The sequence below is a fragment of the Cyclopterus lumpus genome, chromosome 12 (genome assembly GCF_009769545.1).
Source record: "Cyclopterus lumpus isolate fCycLum1 chromosome 12, fCycLum1.pri, whole genome shotgun sequence".
Taxonomy (NCBI): domain Eukaryota; kingdom Metazoa; phylum Chordata; class Actinopteri; order Perciformes; family Cyclopteridae; genus Cyclopterus; species Cyclopterus lumpus.
In genome coordinates this window covers 14,794,914-14,815,386 of record NC_046977.1, presented here as the reverse complement: position 1 = coordinate 14,815,386, position 20,473 = coordinate 14,794,914, and the positions used below count along the sequence as shown (strand labels likewise).

The 20,473-nt window shown below is 44.0% G+C and overlaps 2 protein-coding genes across 2 annotated transcripts in view; both read right to left on the bottom strand.

Annotated features, from left to right (window-relative positions):
- Window positions 1–4,014, bottom strand: part of LOC117740488 (thymic stromal cotransporter homolog) — a 6,500-nt gene extending 2,486 nt beyond the window's left edge. Inside the window, exons 1-4 of the mRNA XM_034546931.1 lie at window positions 2,438–4,014; window positions 1,676–1,846; window positions 929–1,198; window positions 341–512 (exon numbers count right to left, since the gene is read on the bottom strand). Coding sequence (XP_034402822.1) covers window positions 341–512; window positions 929–1,198; window positions 1,676–1,846; window positions 2,438–2,917 — 1,093 coding nt within the window. The 5' untranslated portion in view covers window positions 2,918–4,014. The remainder of the gene's footprint in view (window positions 1–340; window positions 513–928; window positions 1,199–1,675; window positions 1,847–2,437) is intronic.
- Window positions 4,015–4,886: 872 nt separating this feature from the next.
- LOC117740771 (A-kinase anchor protein 2) overlaps window positions 4,887–20,473 on the bottom strand; it is a 34,251-nt gene continuing 18,664 nt past the window's right edge. The window contains exons 3-9 of the mRNA XM_034547320.1: window positions 13,242–13,463; window positions 12,230–12,592; window positions 11,577–11,675; window positions 11,386–11,487; window positions 9,810–11,235; window positions 9,460–9,635; window positions 4,887–7,755 (exon numbers count right to left, since the gene is read on the bottom strand). Of these exons, the coding sequence (XP_034403211.1) occupies window positions 7,630–7,755; window positions 9,460–9,635; window positions 9,810–11,235; window positions 11,386–11,487; window positions 11,577–11,675; window positions 12,230–12,592; window positions 13,242–13,463 (2,514 nt within the window). The 3' untranslated portion in view covers window positions 4,887–7,629. The remainder of the gene's footprint in view (window positions 7,756–9,459; window positions 9,636–9,809; window positions 11,236–11,385; window positions 11,488–11,576; window positions 11,676–12,229; window positions 12,593–13,241; window positions 13,464–20,473) is intronic.

Here is a 20,473-nt window from a genome sequence, read left to right as displayed (position 1 = left end):
CAATTTGAATTGGCAGAATAATTGATATTGTTTTGACAGAGTGACCCACTGTAATACATTTAAGTAAAGAAAAGTTTTATAAAAAACAGCGTCATTATTCCAGCATTTAGCCTGATGATGATACTCTATAATGGGATGGATTTTAAGGCAGAGATGATATAGTATGTTTCTGTTGTATTCTGTTAAGTGAAAGTTTGGGCTTCCATCAGGTAAGACATGAAACTGCAGGAAGAAAACATGAAAAACTGCTTTTTTTGTTTTTGTTTTGTCTTTTTGATAGAGTTCAAATGTCCATGAGTCATGATCCCTCACGCGCTGTGCCTCGGTCTTAGAGGCTTACCGAGGTAGAACATGGAGGTCGTCCTGACGAAGGTCATGAAGTAAATCCCCGAGGCGAACGACAGCATGCCTATCAGGATGAGCGCCACGTCGCTGACGCAGCGACGGAACACGGTGACGCCAAGGAAACTGGTGAGGAAGATCATATAGCCTGCCGCATGGCCGTAACCCACCTGGAGGAAGAGAGGCCAACGGAAACGAGGTCAAGGACGTAACCGGGCCGCAAGCGAGGAAGCGCGACGGGAGAAGAAAGAGGAAAAAGAAAAATGCAATAAAATCAATGTACGCTATACTGTCCATAAAAAAACACACACCATGTATATATTACGCTGTATGAATCTACTGTATTTAGCTGATCACATTGCAGTCACATATAACCGATCTACTCAGCCTGTGTAAGGGAAACTAACATTTTACAGTCTATTTATTAAAGCGTGACATTTCATGGCAGCCATTAATTAAAACATTTCAGCTGTTCATATTCTATGTTGGTGTCTAATCATTTTATTGGATGAACTTCAAATCATTACCAAAAAATTACAAATACAAGACAAAGCATCCAAAGCATACAAAGACATCAACATGTCACCTGAGTGGCACTCCAGTTGAGGGGCTCTTTCAGCACAAAGACCTCCATGATCTCTACGGCTCCGCTCACTGCGGAGCCGTACAGAATGGCGGTTGCAACCAGCAGGATGACGTTCACCCTGTTTTTCTTGGCAGGAGCGGAAACTTCACTGAGAACCTCACTGGGAACTTTACTGGGAACCTCACTGGGAACTTCACTGAGAACTTTACCAGAGGTATCAGGAAGGAGGCGGCTGGTGTCCTCTGTCTCTTGGTGACATTCGGGTTTCACCTTAAATTGATGGGACAAACACAAACATTAAATACATTAAAATCTGCATGAACTGCACGATGCTCAGCTGTTGCTTGGAAAGTGAATGTGTGGGCTAAATGTGGGGATATAGAGTTGAAAATGTGGTTATGGTGATATGACACTGCTTTATTTTTGATTGAATATATATATATATTTGTTTTCTTTAAATGCCCAGAGTTTACTGGAGTGAATGGATCGCAGTGTCTACATATACTGTACGTACATTCTTTTGTTGTGGCTCTTCATAAAAGACTTTTTCTCTTCTTCATAATCTGAGAGTAGTAGAGCTAGTTTCACTTGATCCACAGAGCTCAGACTGCGTCAACCATTTCCATGTTGGAAGCGTCTAACCTGTCGAGCTTCATTCCTCATGACATACAAGGAGAGCGGAGCTAGACACATCCCAAACGTATACACAAGGGAGAACACAGAGCGATGCTCCAGATGCACACTAACCTGCAGCAGGAAGGTGGCCTGCGTGAGGCAGAGCATCTGCAGCAGCGCGCCCACGATGATCAGGATGGTGCCGGTGCCCAAACTGGAGCTGTAGAGCAGGAACAGGTGACCCGACGCCAGGCTGCCCACCAGACCCGCTGTCCCGTACAGCAGCTCCACGGTCATCATCACCTGCATATGGCACACGGACACACACGTGACTTCTTTTAAAAAGGTTGACCTCATGGTCTGACTTATGACAACTTAAAACAAAACATATATATATATATATATATATATATATATATATATATATATATATATATATATATATATATATATATATATGGTTGTTGTTTTTGTACTAAAGCAGAACAAATGTTTTTTTTTAAGTCCTTACAAATGTAATACAAATCATATTATATTAATTAAAACTATTACCGGTAATACAAAAGGTTTACCATTAAAGCCCAATGTGACATACATGTAACATTTCAGATATTTGACACTATTTTGAAAACAATGTCAGAAATGTGTTCTATTTGGTCTATTTAATCTGTTTTATGTCCTCCATAATTTTACTTGAAGGAGAAATGGGTCCGGGTTCTTATGGGTTGGTTAACTACATTTGAATTGTTTTTTTCTTTTTTCTTTTCTAGACTTTGCAATGAACAAATAGGCCTAATCAATTAACGTGTGGTTTAATAATACATATAAACTTCATAAAGCTGTCTGTAAGCCACCTGTTGCATGAACGCCGGGCACCGGGTCTGAGGGACTGACCTTGGAGCGCTCAGCCGCGGTGGAGGAGAGCGCGACCAGCGTCATCACGCCGGGCCAGTAGGCGCCGAAGCCGCCGGACAGACCGAAGACAACCCCCGCGCCGAACATCACCTCCAGCGGGAGCCGGACGACGACCACCAGGAGCAGGGCGAGACTCAGCAGCACGTACCCGACCAGCGGCACCGCGATGGGGACTCTCCTCCAGCCGCGGTCGCCCAGCCTGGCCAAGATCAGCGCGGGCAAGATGGGGACCAGCCGGACGATGAGGTTGTAGGTCATGTAGAAGTCCGTCATGGCTCTCTGCTGGCTGGCCTCCACGGAGAGGTGGGCGTCCGGGTAGCTGGCGTTCACACAGCGGTCCTTGACCACCATCTGCAGGGCGGTGGCGAAGAGAGAGCTGCCCAGCTGCTCCAGCACCAGAGTGGGCTCGATCCTCCGGAGCACCGCGAAGGCGCTTTGACACAGGCTCGGCGTGACCATGGTGAGACGTTCACTGACCGCCTTCTGGAGGACTTCCTCGTTCAGCCGAAATCGTTCTGATACTGGCGTCGCCACGAGTCATGTAGTGTGTGGCAATTAAACACACGCTAGGACACACTCCTTCCTCCTCGTCACCAAAACGGAGAAGTGGAGATTTCGGAAAGCACCCTGCGCGATGACATGATGTATGTTGGAGTTAATCCAACACAGGCCTCCACTGTTCTGTTTACATAAAGACAAGCATGTGTTTTTTGCTGTGTTTTGTTTTTAAAAGTTAGGAAACTAATATCTTACTGAACTGGATAATGCCACCAAAGAGAAAGTCACATACGGTAATCGTATATACTGTTGAGTTGTAGTGGATTTGATATACACGTGCATAGGTAAATGAGAGTCTGTTTTGAATTAATACATAAAGATAAGATAATTAATGAGGGATATTATGAGGAATATTCTGAAGAATTTTATTAAGAAAACATATGCGTATGATCACTGTATTATTAACTGTAATGTGGATTGTAAGACGTTTTATGGTTGTCCTAATAATAGGATGACTCGAGTATGAATGAAATGTATTGGTTCTGGTCACAGTAGGTTTCTCGGGAGAGATCGTTAAAAATGGCAGTTTCTGGGCGGAAGAAGCTTTTATTCTGAAGGCAGGCTAATAGGTTTTATTCTGAAGGGGAACTTCCTGTCCTTGACCGGAAGTGTGAGCTTTAACCCCGCCAATTTATCGATTGGTTTAGCGAACAGAATGGCGGCATTCTTTGAAGTGGCCAATGGAACTAACCCTCAGGTGTGAACCTCATGTCTTATTCGCTGGTCAGCAGCATGCTGTGTCTCTGAAAGGTATTTGCATGAATACCTCCACTAACCAATGGGAGCTTAGCTCAGCGAATGGACTGCGAATAAAACTAATTGTGAGACGCGATTTTGGTCTCTTGCGTGGTGACGTCAGACAGAAACTGTTGGCTACGTCAGGAGCGCTCGAGGAGAAGCGCTCAGCCAGTAGACTGTGGAAGCGGAATCACGTGAGCGCGTCCGGTCCGGACCATGTATGTACTTGATGATCCTTGTTTGTTATGATTAAATACTTTTGATTGTATATCTCTGGCTTCGGGACTACTTCTTCCAAGCACCGGGTAGCTCGAGATTCTTCTGAACTTTTACAATACCCAGGCGACAAAAATATATACTTTAATGTATTTAAACTATACTTAAAATGTCAAAAGTATATTGCAAATATACTATCAAAGAAGTGTACTTTCTGCAAATATATAAAAAGTATGCCATTCACCTATTTTAAAAAAAGTATACTTTTAACACACTTTAAAATAATTGTACTGTAGTATACTTTCAAGAAATATATTATGAGAAAAATATACTTTAAGTGTACGTTCTGTGCAATTACTTAAATGTACTTCTTTGAACTTTGTTTTCGAACATATTTTCAAATATGCTCTAAATTAGCATTGAAACAATGTATTTAAAGCACATTTGATGAATATATTTTTGTAATTAGTAAGTAAACTTATTCATGCTATTATTTTTATATATTAATTATGTTATAAATAAATATGCTAAGTATATTTAATCTTAGGATACTTGAAGCCCTACTAATCATAAGTATACTTAAAGTGTGTTATTTTGGAACAACTAATTTTGTACTTAATATATTTAAGTAGTATTTTAATAGTATTTAAGTACAATTTGAAGTATATTTTAATATATCTTTTGTGCTAAATTGGGACCACTTAAAGTATACTTAGTATACTAAGTACATGACTGTGTATGTGCTAATATGCATGCTGATAGTTCATATATATAGTTCAGATATATATCTATATCTATAGATATAGATATATATCTATAGATATATAGCTTGTAGTTAATTGGCTGAGAATGCAAAACTACAACAATGGCTTTTAAAACCCGAATGAACCAGTCAGACACCCCACATTTACAGATTTTGTTTTTAATGAGAAAATATCCATAATATGTATCGTAGGTGTATAACCGCGAGCCTTACATGTGCTATAAAATAACAAAGCAGAGTATGAGCATACAAGTGGTTAACATAGGAACAGAGGTTATACTGTATAATAGGATTCCTTTATCACACACACACACACACACACACAGGCAGTGGAAGTCCCACACTGAAGCTCAGGTGCTTCTTCAGGCCCAAACAAGCTACCAGCATTTAAAATGATAAATAAATCATCTCATTCAAACAACAAGAGCATCATAATCATCAAAATAATAAATCACACAATTAGAACTCCTCTGCTACGATGTCATCACCGTTTCAAAAGCGTTATAGTGTAGCTGATTCAAACTCTAAAGGAGTTAGGGGTTCGATGGTGTCCTATTAAAAGGTGACATGAGGACAGTGCTTACAGTAATGCAGTTTTACACGGTGTCGCAGCAGCCACAGTAAACTATGGAGGAAGTCACCGCGAAAAGAATATCCTCTGGCCCAAAAGATCTCGAAATGTCAGTTCAAGCTCCTCTGGAATGGAACATCTCTCACATGGTGGTGCGTTGTGTTTGTCCTTTGACTCGTGTGCTAAAAAGATTCTCATCTCAGCGTCAGCTCACACCATCTGCTGGACCGCAATAACACCTCCGTCTCATTCAATGGGACAGTAGTCCTTTAAATACCATTTAATATACAATATTACCGCGCGCATGTGTCGAGAAGAGCCAGGAGGATTCTCTGGAACCAACGTGTTTTTGTTTTTTGGGGTTTCAGGGGGGAAAATGGACACGTCCCACACTTCTTCTGGTCTACGTTTCCCTCAGAGAACATATTAAAATAGATAATTAAATAGAGTCAGATAAGTTGCACTCCGGATGGGACTGTCACAATAAATATAGTAGAGTCCTTATTGCCAAGGGGTCAGCATGTGTCCCGCACTCCTTTATTTTTTGTGCAAGTTTACCTCAGGTTTAATTATATAGATTTTCAGTGTGTGTTTGTGAGCAAAACCCCCCCAAAAAAAGGTCATTTTCTGTGTGAAGGGCACTTGGTTCAACGGGGGAAATCTTTCTCACCAGCCTGACAAAAACAAATCTCCCAAGGCCTCGGTAAACAAGCCAACAGAGACCGGGAGGTTGAATCCTTTTGCTCTGCTTTTTATTTTATTTTAAGTGGTTCAAAAAAAGCCATGTTGACACATTTCTACCAATAATCATATCATTTTTTTCGAAAGCCGAGCGCTGCGCTCTGATTGGTTGCTACACTCGCAAACGTGTTGCAGTTACTTTGTGTCCACCTAACAAAACAGGAAATCACATCGTCTCGCCAAAATCAACGCTCACGATATATATTCAGTATTAAGAAAAAGAATTCCAGGAGTGTCATGTCATGCGCACAACTAGCATGCGTTAAATATATTTTAAAAGCATAAGCTCTCGAAGTAACGGCGTTCGGTTTTGGTATAACAACATTATATAAAAAAAAGCTCTTTTTCAATCATTTTCATCAAACTTTATCCTCAGCTAAGAAAGGTGTAGTAGATACAATCTCAACACACATGTTAATATATCAAATGCACAGTCCTACCTCAGTATAAGACATGAAACAACTGCTCACATCATAAATCACAGGCCGACGTAGCGAGCGAATGTAAAATAAGTGATTTTGTAAAATATAAAAAACGCGACCCAGCCCTTTAATTAATACACACACTTTCAGTCAGCTCCCCTCGTCCCCGTCCGTCCGTCACTGAGTAGACGTGAAGTCGCTGAAGAATATATTTATTTCATTGACAGACTTTCGCTCTAACGTGGTTGTGTATTTGCCTCTAAAGTCTCCTGAAACGGCAGCAATACGGAACAGGAGATGAAATGCATCATTCCAACAATCTACTGACGGTCTAAGGCAGAGTTGAACCGCGGCGCTAGTTTTTCAAATGTTTCTCTCCAGCATTCAACAGTTCAAGGACGTGTGTGTGTGTGTGTGTGTGTGTGTGTGTGTGTGTGTGTTCAATCTGTACTGTGGCACGGCGAGATGCAGAAGATAAACCTTCTCGGGCTCAGAAGGTGATGCTTCAGGTCCCACTTGATTCGGTGTCTGGAGACCGTCTCGGCCTTTCACTGCAGCGTCATCGAATTATTCTGAGATTACAAAAATTAGGCTTTTGATTTTCTTTTCTCCTTTTCCTCAGAGACGTTTCTTGAAAGCCACAATGCACACGCTTGCTCGTCTCTCCACACATTTTTAAGATGACTCTGGGTTAATCGTCAACTTTTTCATCAACAATTTAAATAAAGACAATTACAGGTTGAACGGAAATCCTATGAATATTTAAGTCATTCAGCGTCTACCAACTAGTAAAAACCTTTAATAATAAAATACACCTCTGAAGAGCGCTCTTTAACCACCATGAAACCCTTTCAAAGTGTCTCTTTCGCCACTGACCTTTTTTTCTTCTTCTCCAAACTCACCTCAACACCTCAAATGTCTCTCACATGCTCGGTCATCTAACATACTGTTGGCCTTCAATCCTCAGGTCCCAAAAGAACCGCAACTCGGTGCACTAGTCCCATTGGTGGAGCCAGCGGGTCATGTGATCAACCAGAATACTAGGAGTAAAATAAATACTGTTTCCTTTCCCTGTCTGCGCTGCATTTTTCCCTAAGTCTCATCATCCTCTTCTTCCTCCACCTTTCCACTCAGTCCCTTAACTGTCTCTGAGAGGAGCCGTTTACTCCTCCTCCTCTTCTTCCTCCTCTTCCCCCTCCTCCTCTTCTCCCTCGTTGGCGTAGATACCGGCTTCCCACTTCCGTGCCATGTCGCTTTTCCTCCTGGTGACGCGGGTGGCCTCCAGAACCTGTGGATAAAAAACACAATCCGACAGATGCGAACACCGTCAGAGCAACAAAACGGTCAGAATGAGAATGAAAACACCCATGCTTTTATTATTTTTTTTTACCAGCCTCAAGAGAAGTAACGGCAACACAATCACAAAAAGAAAACACACCACCGTGACTTTAATGTGGCATGCGATGTGTATCAAAGACTGAGGGAGCGCTTGGTTAAACCATCCCGCGGGACAGGAGTCCCTGAGTTGTATCCATTCAAATAAACCACCGAGATGAAGCGCGCCTGCAGTGTTTGACAATAAGTCATTTTGCTCCATTTTAGGGGAAGTGTCATGCTTCAACACCAGATTTGTTTTATGCTTCATCGTCCCTCGACACACACTCATGCCAAGACACACAAATCCACACACACAGTTACAAACACATTAGCACACAAAGGTGAAGTAGATTGTGGGGAGCAAATGATGGATACTTCAATATTTTCAAATAGCTGAGGCCTACCTCAGCTTTTACTTGAGTAGTAATGCTTATGCTTGTATATGACCTACATAGACATCCACCGCATGTTACAACTCAGAAAAGCATTTTTTGTATTGTTTTACCTGTTATTACAGTTCAATTATAATTATATTTGTGAACAATATCATTACCATTATTAATGTGTTGTAGGGGACACAAATGGGGGGGTGGGGGCAAACACATGCAGCATCAATACCACAGAGCTGAATAATAATGCAGTGAGACCACAAGCAGACCTGGGATCAGATATACAATTTTTTCTTTGTTGGTTTCCTTCACGGAATCCTTCCTGTCTAGCATTTCTAACTAAAATAATACATCCCCGTCCCGTTGATCTGGACCACTTTCATATCCGGGAGTGAAGCGGCATACTTTGTGTTTTATCGTTGTACGTTGAGCTACAACGTTGTGCATATTTAATGCAGAACAAGAACAGAGATAACCCCCGTAAAAAACAATGGCTTTATGATCTTTGCCGTGAATAATCAGTTCCTTCAGTTAAATGTGATACAATGGTAGGAACCAAGGCATCCCAATCCATAAAAAAAATAAACATAATACTCTTCACCCAGAACAGAAGTAGTCCAAATACACACTGGAATGTATTCGTCTTTCTAAAAGTTCTTATTTGTCGTCTGTCCTAGGTCTGAGAGTCAAGGCCGTTTATGGAGTGAACCCGTTTTTCGGTGAGACGGTTACCTCAGTGGTCACTTCGTTAACCAGCAACAGACGAGCATACTGACCGACCAGCAGGAGAGAAGCAATAGTAAACATAGTCAAAAACATGTGATGTCATCAGGGATAAACAATAACAACATCAGCAACAGCAACAACAACAAAGGTGGCAACAACATCCCCGCTGCATGTTCAAGATAGATTATGTTATCGATCTTGACAAATGCCAAAAGACAACAAACTAGTTAACGCTTGTTTTCGCAATAAATGACCTTCTTCTTCTCAAGAGAGACAGAATTTCTTAATAGTGACACACCGCCAGATGTATCCGGCATGAAAGGACGTATTCAGATACGAGATATTAAAGAAAGATGGATACAGGACAGAAACCCCTTCAGCATCTGAGTATTACTTTCAATTTCATTTCCTGTTTCTGGCTGGGAAGTTCCCTCTGATGTCATAAGCTCCTGCCAACGTACGACTAACCAACTAATGCCGTTTCTCCCGGTTCAACTTACACTGTTGTCCTCGAGTTTCTCCTTCCTCTTCACTTTGTGTGTTTCATAGTCCTCCATGAGCGTCTGCATGAAGTTCTTGGGTCGCCCTCCAGAGTCCTCGCTGCCGGCGTCAGACAGGGCTCCCTCTGAGGGTGAGGGCGAGACGGGCGGCGCAGGTCGAACCTTCTCGATCTTTCCTGCACGCCACAGGAAAAACACACGTGGAGTTTTACAGGTTTATTAAATAAACACGATCACACCAAGCACGAGTGCTACGGAAGCACCCTAACGTGCTGCAACAACAACAACAACGACAACGTCCTCGTGCACGGGCTCTGGCGCCCTGGTAACGGAACGCGGTCGTGACTAACCTGGCGCCGTCCTCGCCGTCAGTGTGAGTCTCGCCGGCAGGCTGTTGCTCTTCATCTTATCTGCTGGGGAAATCTTGGTTTGCCGCACCCCCGATCTCACGGGCCCGAGGCTGTTGCCGGAGGAGTTGCTGGGGCGGACAATGACGACCGGCTTCTCCTCCCTCTGTTTCTTCAGCTCCTCCTCCCTCTCCTGAGCTGCTCGGATCTCCTCTTCGATCATGGACAACGTTCGCTGCTTCTTGGAGCGCAGGCGGAAGGGGCCGCTGGCCGCGTCCACCTCGGGGCCCCGCGCCGCTGCCGCTGTGCTGCGCAGTTCAGCGGCCTCCGAGTATTTACTGAAGTAGCTGAACTCGGGTTTCTCCGGGCTCGGAGGAGAAGGGGGACGGTAGACTGGGGTTGGCCTGGGAACTGGAGCGGCCGAGGAGGAGGCGGGTGCCTGCGCCGGAGACGGGGCCGAGGAGGCCAGTGCTCTGGCGTAGGAGGACTGGATTTTGATCCTGGGGCCTCCGTTTTTGGGCCTCTGTGGTGGCGAGACGGGCTGAGAAGGGGGCGGAGAAGGCGTCTGCAGCTGTGGCCGCCGGGCTGGACTGGAGGGCTGCTGCTGCAGAGCGTGTTGTGATTCTGGAGGCCATCCGTCTGGCTGAGGGGACACGTTGGATGGAGCCGGACTGGAGGACACAGGTGATTGGAGACTGGGAGCTCCACCAGAAGACACAGGGGACGAAGAAACTGGCACTGGGCTACTTGTTGAAGTCGAGGATGGAGATACAGGGGTGCTCAGTTGTGAAGAATTCAACTCGGACGGCTGCCACTCGTCTCCGTCCTGGGCTGCCAGGGCATTTTGGATGGCATTTTGGACAAGTACCCCTGCGTGGTACTCCAGCTCGTCTTCTGTTGGACTGCCACTGGTCAGCCCGTTCACTGGCGTGGTGGGCTGGGGGGTGGGCGGTGACACCGGGGTGAGTGGCAGTGGGGTGGGCGGTAGCGAAGCCCCACTGTCAGAAATATTATCCAAGCTGAACAGAGTCGTGTCCTGAGAGCGGACAGACAACTCGTCTAATCCCGAGTCAGACTCCTCTGGGTGAAACCCCGGGTAGAAAGGGCTCTTCCTTTCCTCCTCGTCAGGCAGGATTGTCATTACAGCTCGTGCACAGGTAAATTCGGTTGCAATTCCTTCATCAGACCAGGTCATGTGGCTCTCCCCGGTTTCCGCCACAATGTCACCGCTCCCCTGGCTGCCCCTGGTTATGGATTTTGAAAAGGGCTTGGCAGAATACATGTGAGGAGCCACGTCCCTCTTGGTCGCATCCCCTTGCAGAAACTGCTTTCTGGCAGATGAGAAGTTGATCTGATCCTCCAGAATCTCCTCCTTCCTGTTTATCTCTGGGTCAAAGGTCACCATTGTGGGAGGACCTGAAACCTGGGGCTGAAAATAGAGATGGGAGGACAGAAAAGAGAGGTGAGACGGAAATATAACAACCAGGTTGCCCCTCAAAATCTAATGAATCATCAACATATCCCACATCACTAGTCCTATGTGTGTCTGTGTGTGTGTGTGTGCGTGTGTGTGTGTTACCTGTGTGTACGTGTAAGTGTGACTCTGTTTCTGCTGTTTCCTCTCTTGGTATTTCTTCAGAGACTCGAGCTGATCTGCCTCCAGCTGTTTTTCCAAAGGAACCTTGAATGAATTAATGAACCAAATAAACAATCAGTCAGTTTGTCAGGAAGTTAAAAAAAAAAAAAAAAAAGATCAAAAGGGGAGGCTACCTCCTCAGGAGGGTTCCACCAGCGCTTGGCGATCCCGGGGTTTTTCTTCACGGCCTGGTCTTTGATCAGCTCCTGGCGCTCACGCTCCAGCTCCTGAACCTGAGAATGGGAAAAGACAAAGATACATTTGCATATTTAGACGGTCCGTACAGTCCTATGAGGCCTGTTCGAGTCCTGCTGGCAGTTATACACCAATCAGTTGTGTTGCCCTCCATTTCAACACTCTGGAAGTTTCTTAAAAGTCTTATTTTGCTGACCAAGAACAAAATATACATAAAAGTTCAGCTATGAAGGCATTTTTTTCCCTCTTCAAGATAAAATGGTTATAATAAAAAGGAGGACTCATTGTAGGCAAGGATTGATACTTAATACTAATAATCCTTCATTTGAAGCTTGCTTTGCAGATAAGACTTGTTGACTTGTCCCTGCCTCACTCTAAAAGTTGTATTTTAATTAAATAAGTCAACTTTAGTGCTTGCTCACAATATGTTAATTTGGCCAGACTTACTTAGGAATACTGTAATGTTGTTTTCTTTACAAGTCTTCCTCAGAACTCTTATTTCTTAACTCTTTTTATTCACAATAGCGTCGCTGCTGTTGTTTTTGCTACTGTGTGTCTGTTGCAGCTGATACATAATCTAACAGCCGCTTACCTCCCCTGAGGGTCGCCTCCTCGTCACCCTGACCTGCTGCTCCTCTCCGGGGGTGAAGAGTTTCGATGGCCGCTTCTCCTCCTGAAACGCTCTCAGCTCAAACTTGGCCCTGCCGCTCCCCGACTCCTCCCCCTGCACGTGGCCGTTGGTCCTCAAGGCGACGTCCTCCTGGTGGAGGAACGTGGTTTGTCTCAGGCCCTCCACGGCAATCGATTGGTGATCGACGGGAGAGGAGGCCGACACGCAGACGGAAGGAGAGTTCCCATCGATGGTGATCGGCTTGGCGTGTTCGGATGGCGAGGAGTTCCCGTTGGTGGGTGTTTCTGAGGCGGCGTCTAAAACCTGGTCCAAGTAGCGGATCTCCTGTAGACACACAACACACAATGAAAGTGCTGTTGTGGACAACTGCTGTACGATAATGTTCATGCCTCATATATATTATTATATTATGGGGAACAAGGCAGATGACGTGATGAGCCATACAACCATAAAGTATATCATGATACTTGTATCATAGTAATTGACAATAAACATAGATTACTGGACATTAAATGCATATTTATAGTGACAGAAAAATGGAGTCTAATGTTTTACTGGCACAACCAACACAAGCAAGCAGTTTTTCACTATTTCTTTTCCGGTAAATTAAAACACATTTTAAATATCGTCCTAAAATATTAATCTTATCAAAATAAATAGATACATTTTGGCCTCATCCTATGAAACTCTGATAGGTCCAACTGACGTGGAATTATGGTCTAGGTTAATAAAATGAAGGGCAATTGAGGTCAAAACAATGACAGACTGACTGAATTTTCAGAATTAGTCAATTCATTTTTTCAGACAAATGTATTGTTTAAACACATTTTATTTATAATATACAAATTGAAGTTTATGTGCATGTTAGTAGAAACAAATGGGAGCAGTTCAACGTTGTGTGTGTTGATAAATAAAATGAATAAAAACAAAGAAACTGAATTTGAGCTGGGTCTTGCTCAGAACACCTGCATACCTGCGCCACCTCGCTGTCGGGAGTCTCTACTTTCACACCGACTGCATTGTGAGCTCGGTTACTGGGGCTGTTGAGGCAGCCATGTTGGATCTGCTGGCTCTCCAGTTCCATGTTGGCAGGCCTGTCAGTGATAACGCTGACCGATTCCTGGAAACTGACGCTCTTCAAGGCCCGCTCTCTTGGTGTCGCATCACTGACATCCTCGGCTGCCCGCCACAATTTCTGTGTTGACAAAAGAAAAAAAAACGAAAGCCACAAGGTTCAGAGAAAGAGAGTACAGTGTATGAACACTGTATTTTGGAGAGGCGATACACTGTATGATCACTTCAATAAAAACGATGTTTGCTACTTTTCTCAGAGCTCAGACTCTTCCTCATCTCCAAAAAACACAAGTCTGTCCGTCTGCATTGCAGTAGTACTGACTGGTTCCCACCACTAGAGGGCACCAACTCCCATTCTGCTGCTTTCGGTCAGAACAGACACAAAACAATCGTACTGAAAGCACTTTGTTTAAAGAACTTTTATGCACCGTTATGTGCCTGAATCAGTGAGCTGAATATCTGGCATATGTATGGAAGAGAGAACAAAAAAAGGTGTGAGGTATCTTGAGTCATACGTATTCTGCATTCGGTTTGTCTGAAGTGCATCACTGGAGAGGGAGTCGCCGGTTACTCCAGGTTCTGCAGCTTTAAAGATATTTTCATATTAATAGCGCCACGTTACACACATTCACTCGCTGGACATCAGCTGTTCACAGGGTCCCTGGTGTGTCTTTGGATGAGGTGCCTCACTCAAGGCCTCAGCATCTGTAGTTGTTATGAGAGATATCTTCCAAAACCCAAATGCCCCTGCTGACTTCGTCACACAGCCTGTTGTATAAATGCTAGATGACAAAAGAGGTTGTCAAAATGTAATGAAATGTCGCAACGAATACATTATGAACCAACACGCGTACGTTCATTACAAGTGGAACACTTTTATCCAGCGATGTAATTATAATGTTTGACGAATAACAGACACTCAACGTAGTTATTGAGTCATCACTGTCACACCCGTATGGAGCAATAAGGTGGGACATTGGACTTAAAATAATAATACAATAATACAAACGTATACGCTCCAGCCACATAAAATGACTCGTCGAGTGTGGCAGACGTTTCCCCGACAGTGTGATTAATCCAGGGAAGAAATGTAAAAACAGGGGCTGAGTGTTAGAGGACACGTCGGTGGACACATGGGCATTCGGGGATGACACCCTGTGACCTTCTGTTTGTGTGACCCATCCATCTGACACATTCCTCACCCACAGTTAGCAAGGAGCTACATTTACACACTCCTGTCTTTACTGCCCTTCTTGTTTCTCCAGAGGCCGCTAACAAATACTCTATTGGCTTCCTTGTTTTACTGCCCTGTGCCAAGTACACCTCTATTCCAAAAGGTGTGTTTACTTCCACGAGGGGTTGTTGACACCTGCATTTGTAACATGTGAGAGAGAGTGTATGTGTGTGTGTGTGTGTGTAGGGATTTAATGAGGACCACTTAAGTGAATTGGTCCACTGTTCAGATAAAGCACACAGCCATAAGGAGGAAGTGTTTGCTTTGAACCCACTCTTAGACTTAAAGACTCGGACGCTACCCGGCTGCCATTTAATGATATGCGTGGACAATTCCCACCGACGTGAACCCTCTGTCTACATGAGGCGATTCCGCAGAAATCCGAGGCAGATTTTGGTCAGACTTAGTATCGCACACAAAGAGTGCGTTCTAGCCTCTAAGATGGATCATTTTCTTTTCTTTCTCTACCCCTCTCGTTCTATTCGCTCCCTTTCAATTCATTGGTCCTCATCATCTCTCCTGAATCCGCTCAGCGGCTCTTTTCTTTCCTATCTTGCTTCCTCGGTCCTCTCGGGGATTGTTAGAGTGAAGTCACATGGTGGATTATGAAAAAAAGGAAGAAAAGGAGCCCCGTCTTGTGTGTACTGAAGGAACCCTCTGCTCTCCATTGTTTTCTTCGGTCCTCTCTCCCCCGCCCTCCTATCCTCATGTGTCCTGTTTCTACTGAGTGAAAAAAATGCATTTTGGCTCAGTCATGCTTATGCTGTCTCATAAAGTGTGTGACTACATTCAAGTCAGAATAAACACAATCTCTTAAAGGAACACCTCACACATTTCCAAGCCTGTTTTGTATGAACTTTGAATGCAAATCGACATCTGTTTTGCTACTCTGCATCGAAAGGGAAAGACAAAAAAAACAACACTTTGATGCAGATATTTCTCCATGACTGACAGGTGGTCTACAGGAGCTGTGGCGCTGTACTTTGAACTGAATGTTATTATCATGCTCACAATGCTATAGTGATGATCCCAACCGAGCGGAACGTTTGCAAAGATAACATCTCAGTTCCGTGTGTTAGTGTGCTAACATTTGCTCATTAGTACTAAACACAATGTCATTAGTTTTGCAGTTTTGGTCATAAACCAAAACAAAGATCCAAATTGAATTTTCGATCTAATCTAAACCAAAAGTTGAAGGTGTGTACTGTAGGATGCGACGGCATTTAGCATTGAGATTGCAGGTTGCAACCAACTAAAACTTCTCCTGTGTGCCAAGCATGAAGGACGATAAAGATGGCCGACGCTAATTTCTAGCCAGTGTTTGGTGTGTCTGTTTTTGGGCTACCGTAAAAACATGGCGGCCGGCTATGTGTAATTTTAAGGGAATTGTACACGAATGAAAACATAATAATATAAAGATATAATATTCCATTTCTGCCAATAGAGCCTCCTACTACACTGTTCCTTTAAGAGATGAGCTTAACATTAACGCGTGTCCCAAATGTTACAGCAATACATTCATTGAATGTTAGCCACAACTTTAACTTCAGTGACTGCAATTCTTTGTTTGACCACACCATCTATGATATTACAGACATGTTTAAACTACACTCATCTTTTCCCTCATCTCCAGTTTCTTGGTTTTCTTCACACTCTCCAACACCCAAATCATTTTTTCACCCAGTTAATGATATTAGCGACCATGCGAGGACCAGGTGTCACTTCTATTTACACGCTCACACAGACGAGGTCTTCTATCTTGTCGCATTTGACCCATACTGCACGTGTATGTGCGCGCGTGTGCATGAATGCGAGCGTGCGTGTGTGTGTGTGTGGGTCTGAGTGGAGGATTGTGTGTCCAGCAGGCAGGACAGTACTGAGGGGGAGGATATCCCATTAGTGCCTCAGGGAAACAGTACTATAGTACAGGAATGTCTCATATGCAATGATATTCTGTTACACACCAACACACAAGAAAAGGAGTGTGTGTGTGCGCATGTGTGTGTGTGTGTGTGTGACTGTAGCAGTGCATGCCGGTGTGAGCGTGGTCTTTCAAGTGTGTGTCTTTGTATCAGAGGTGTGTATTCACGTGTGTGTTTCTGATTCTCCTTGAGGTGAACTCACATTCCAGGCATAACTGGCTGTCCTCAAGACTCGGATGAGGGACATTGTACACCCGGCAAGAAGCAAATTGTGTGTGTGTGTGTGTGTGTGTGTGTGTGTGTGTGTCTGTGTGTAAGAGTGTATTTTTGAGAAAAAGAAAAGTCAAGTGAAAAAGTTGGTTTCTTTCAATGTCTGAAAACACCAGAACGTCACATGAATTTGGAAATGGTGTAAATAGTCGTAGCAGTTGTGTTGTGGTTTCGGCTTATTCCAAAAAAGGATGGGAAGTTCAGAAATATCCGTCAAATCGTTTTCACCAGTCTTGCCTAATAAATGGATCTATTTTAGGGTTAGAGATTTTAATATGCATTAAGCGGGTTCATGTTTGGGTAACGAGTCATGGTCAGATTAGAACAAAGGGTAATGTTGAGGGTGATTAGGGTTATTAAGATATTGTAATATGGCTTGGATTAGTTGTGAAAAATAAGATTAGGTTGATCAAAAATAAACCAAAGGAGGGTTAGGGTTAGGGTTACCTCCTTTGGTTCAAATACAAACCAAAGGAGGTAAATATAAACTGGGAGTCCGGAGGTTAACATTACAAGGGGCGGAAATCAATGGAAAGTCGTGACGAGTAAAATGACTCAATTATGAGTCTCTCTGAGTCAGCTTTTACTGTTTTATATGCTCTGTCTGTCGCCATTCCCATCACATCTGGAAATGCTTACCCTCTGACTGGGATGCACACAAATCACACACGCACACGCACACGCACACACACACACACACACACACACACACACACGCACACACACACACTAATAACATACACATTCGGCTGCATGCCTGAGAGGCTGTGAGAGTTTACCAGATTAAATGAAATTAGATGAAAACCCTAATACTCCCCAACGAGAAGTAAACACACAACCTTAACGTCTCTCGCAAACAAATTATTAATATAGCGACCCACTCTTTTAACACACACTGTGGGGCAGAACACATGGTAAAAAAAAAAAAGAAAAAAAAGATAACAAAACGAAAGCCTGATGATGTACGTCCTCAAACACACTTGCTCTCCCACTGAGCTCCTGTGTAACCCGGTTCCCAGCTCCGTTTCCTGGCTAAATATGATCCTGTATGGTAACCGGAGCCCGCTGCTGGTTTAGCATGGCGTTCTCAGGTCCCAGCAGCCTGGATTGTGAACCCAGGCCAAACGGCGCTATCTGGTTCTTATTCATGATGTCAGTCTCCGCTTAAGACAGTTTGGAGGTGTTGACCTGGAGTGGTGGAGGTACGTCATTGGCAAACTAAACGTGGCTGACAAAGAGTTGGGGAAGTGCCAGTTGCTATTCCTATACTTCCTAATCTCTTCCCTCGCGGTATGCCAGTTCCTGTTGGTCGTCTGGAGCTAACATTTCATGTATTGTCAGCAGTTTGTAAAATAAATGTGGGGTTCTCATAGAATAAACTCACATGTATCAGAGGGTTAGGGTTAGTACTCACCTGCTGCTCTTACACTTAGTCGATTTCAGTTATATCTGTAAATCCACGGTGTGCTTTTTAAAAACAAGCTTCCTTCCTTTTTATATTTCTATCAATAACTTCTCCCATCCGTGTCTGCGACTTCTTCGAATACGCTTTATCTGTTTTTCCTATTTAGCTCTGTTCACCTCAGTCCAGCCTTGGTCAGTCCCGTTCCAGATAGTGGGACTGCCGTACTTTTTCCTGGCCAAGCCTTTTCCTCCTCTTCTTCTCCTCCTTTTCCTCCCCTCCCGTCTCTTTCCTCTCCTCCACAAAGCCTCTCCTTTCTCAGTAACATTCCTGCCGACGGCTCAGTAAGCTGTGATGTCATGGGCTAAACGTATGTGTGTGTGTGTGTGTGTGTGTGTATCCAGATGCCCACACTCACAAAGACCCCTTCTGTGCAGGCCGTCGTACAAACACACACACACACACACACACACACACACACACCAAAAACATCCACCCTGTGGCTCCCCGCTCCTCCTTTCCTGTGTAAGACCGAGCCCTCTCTTTCCCCGCTCCACGCCTATGTCGCTCGCCCACTTTCCCCTCGACCTACAGCTCCTTTCAAACTCAGAGGTGACGGAGAGGCAGGCAGAGGGGCGATGATGAAGAGATGATGACTGAAGACCGAGGGAGGAGGTGATAAGGGGGGGTAATGGTATTTACCTCTGTCATCATCAGCATGGGCTGAAGGTTAGAGTGATGGACCAGTTGTATTCACCTATTAATAAAAAGTACAGAAAACCCACTGCCTCTTCAAGTTTTTCATAATTCGTGCTTCTGTATGTAACAGGCCGGTCTTAATGCTGTGTCGGAGGCTTGTGCATCCTGAGAAAATCAAACTTAATGGAAGAAAAAACTAGCCTAAAACTATAATCACCGGAAACTTCAAAATAAACACACAAAAAAAACGTTGACGTCTCATTCTACTCGTCTGTATTGGTGGTGGTGGTGTGTTTGTGTGTGTGTGTGTATGTGTGAGCTGTGTACCTGACAGGTCACAGGATCGGACCAGTGGAAACTAGAGCGGACCCGAGTCACGGTTCACTTTCTCTTCTCACTAGCGCTACATCGAGACGCACTGGAAACACTTTCCTCCAGTTTACGAGGGCAATTAGCAATATTGTGTCTGCTAGATGACGGAGGATGACGCCGCGAGAGAGGTACCGATGTCAGAATGCATTTCAGAGATTACTGCGGTGAAGACTCATTTTGAAAAGCCAGATAAGGAAAATGACAACGCAGTTTTACTGAAGTATTTGACAGAATGATATATTTCCTGTTCCCTGGGCATCTCTTTTGCTCTCGTTAGCTCGTTGCCTCCTCACTACTATGAAAGATTGACCTTGTGTCAGCGACAATAAACAAAACCAGGTGGTTTACACACGGAGGGACACTGGCCCCAAAAAGCAGTCAATCAATGTCTTCTTTAAATACTAGGGTGGAATATCACGTTTTTCCAAAATGGCGCGCCGAAAATATTTCTTGTTACTTTTAGGTCTTTTAACTTAACTTGAGCTGTAATACCCTTGACATGAATAATTTCAATCGGGGTCACGTTTGAAACAACAGGGTGGTCCAGAGGTCACTGAGGTTATCTTTGCGTTAGCGTGTGCCCATGAACAGCTGTGCATCGTGTCAGTCTGACAAACGGGAGCTGTCCCTGCGAACTAACTGTCTGGAAGAAACGTTCAATTAAATGTGAGCTTTGCTTCTCAAGCTAATTTCTAACGCCCCGTCCCTTTTCAGTGTCCCTGTTTTTAAAAGTTCCCAGGCTAGATATAACTCTGAGTCGTACGATGAAGAGAAATCGGTCACAGGAAATAGGGACACTAACACAATTATTGCATATATGGACTGGGGAGTTCAATCCCTGGATGGGTTGTAACCCACAGAGAGACTTGTGATGGTCGTCATAGTGATCGCTGGTGATTTAGCTTAACGACTACAGTGTCCGGTAAGGGACCAAGCTGTGAAAAGAGGCATTGTTTTTTAAAAGGAAAAGACAAGAGGAAAAAGAAACTATGTAGGACTATGTATTCATGTGTGTGTGTCCACATGTGATCGCATGCATCTGGGTCAACGCTAGTCAATAAAGTGTAGTGCCCAGAGCAGTCTTATATCACGGAAGTTGACCATGATTGATCTGAAACTAAATTAATGACACAATTCACCACCGCACTGGACAGTACAAACACATAAAATGTCCACGTTCAGTCAGAAACCAGGTTTTCTCTTTCAATAATTAGGTCATGTCCTGCACGACT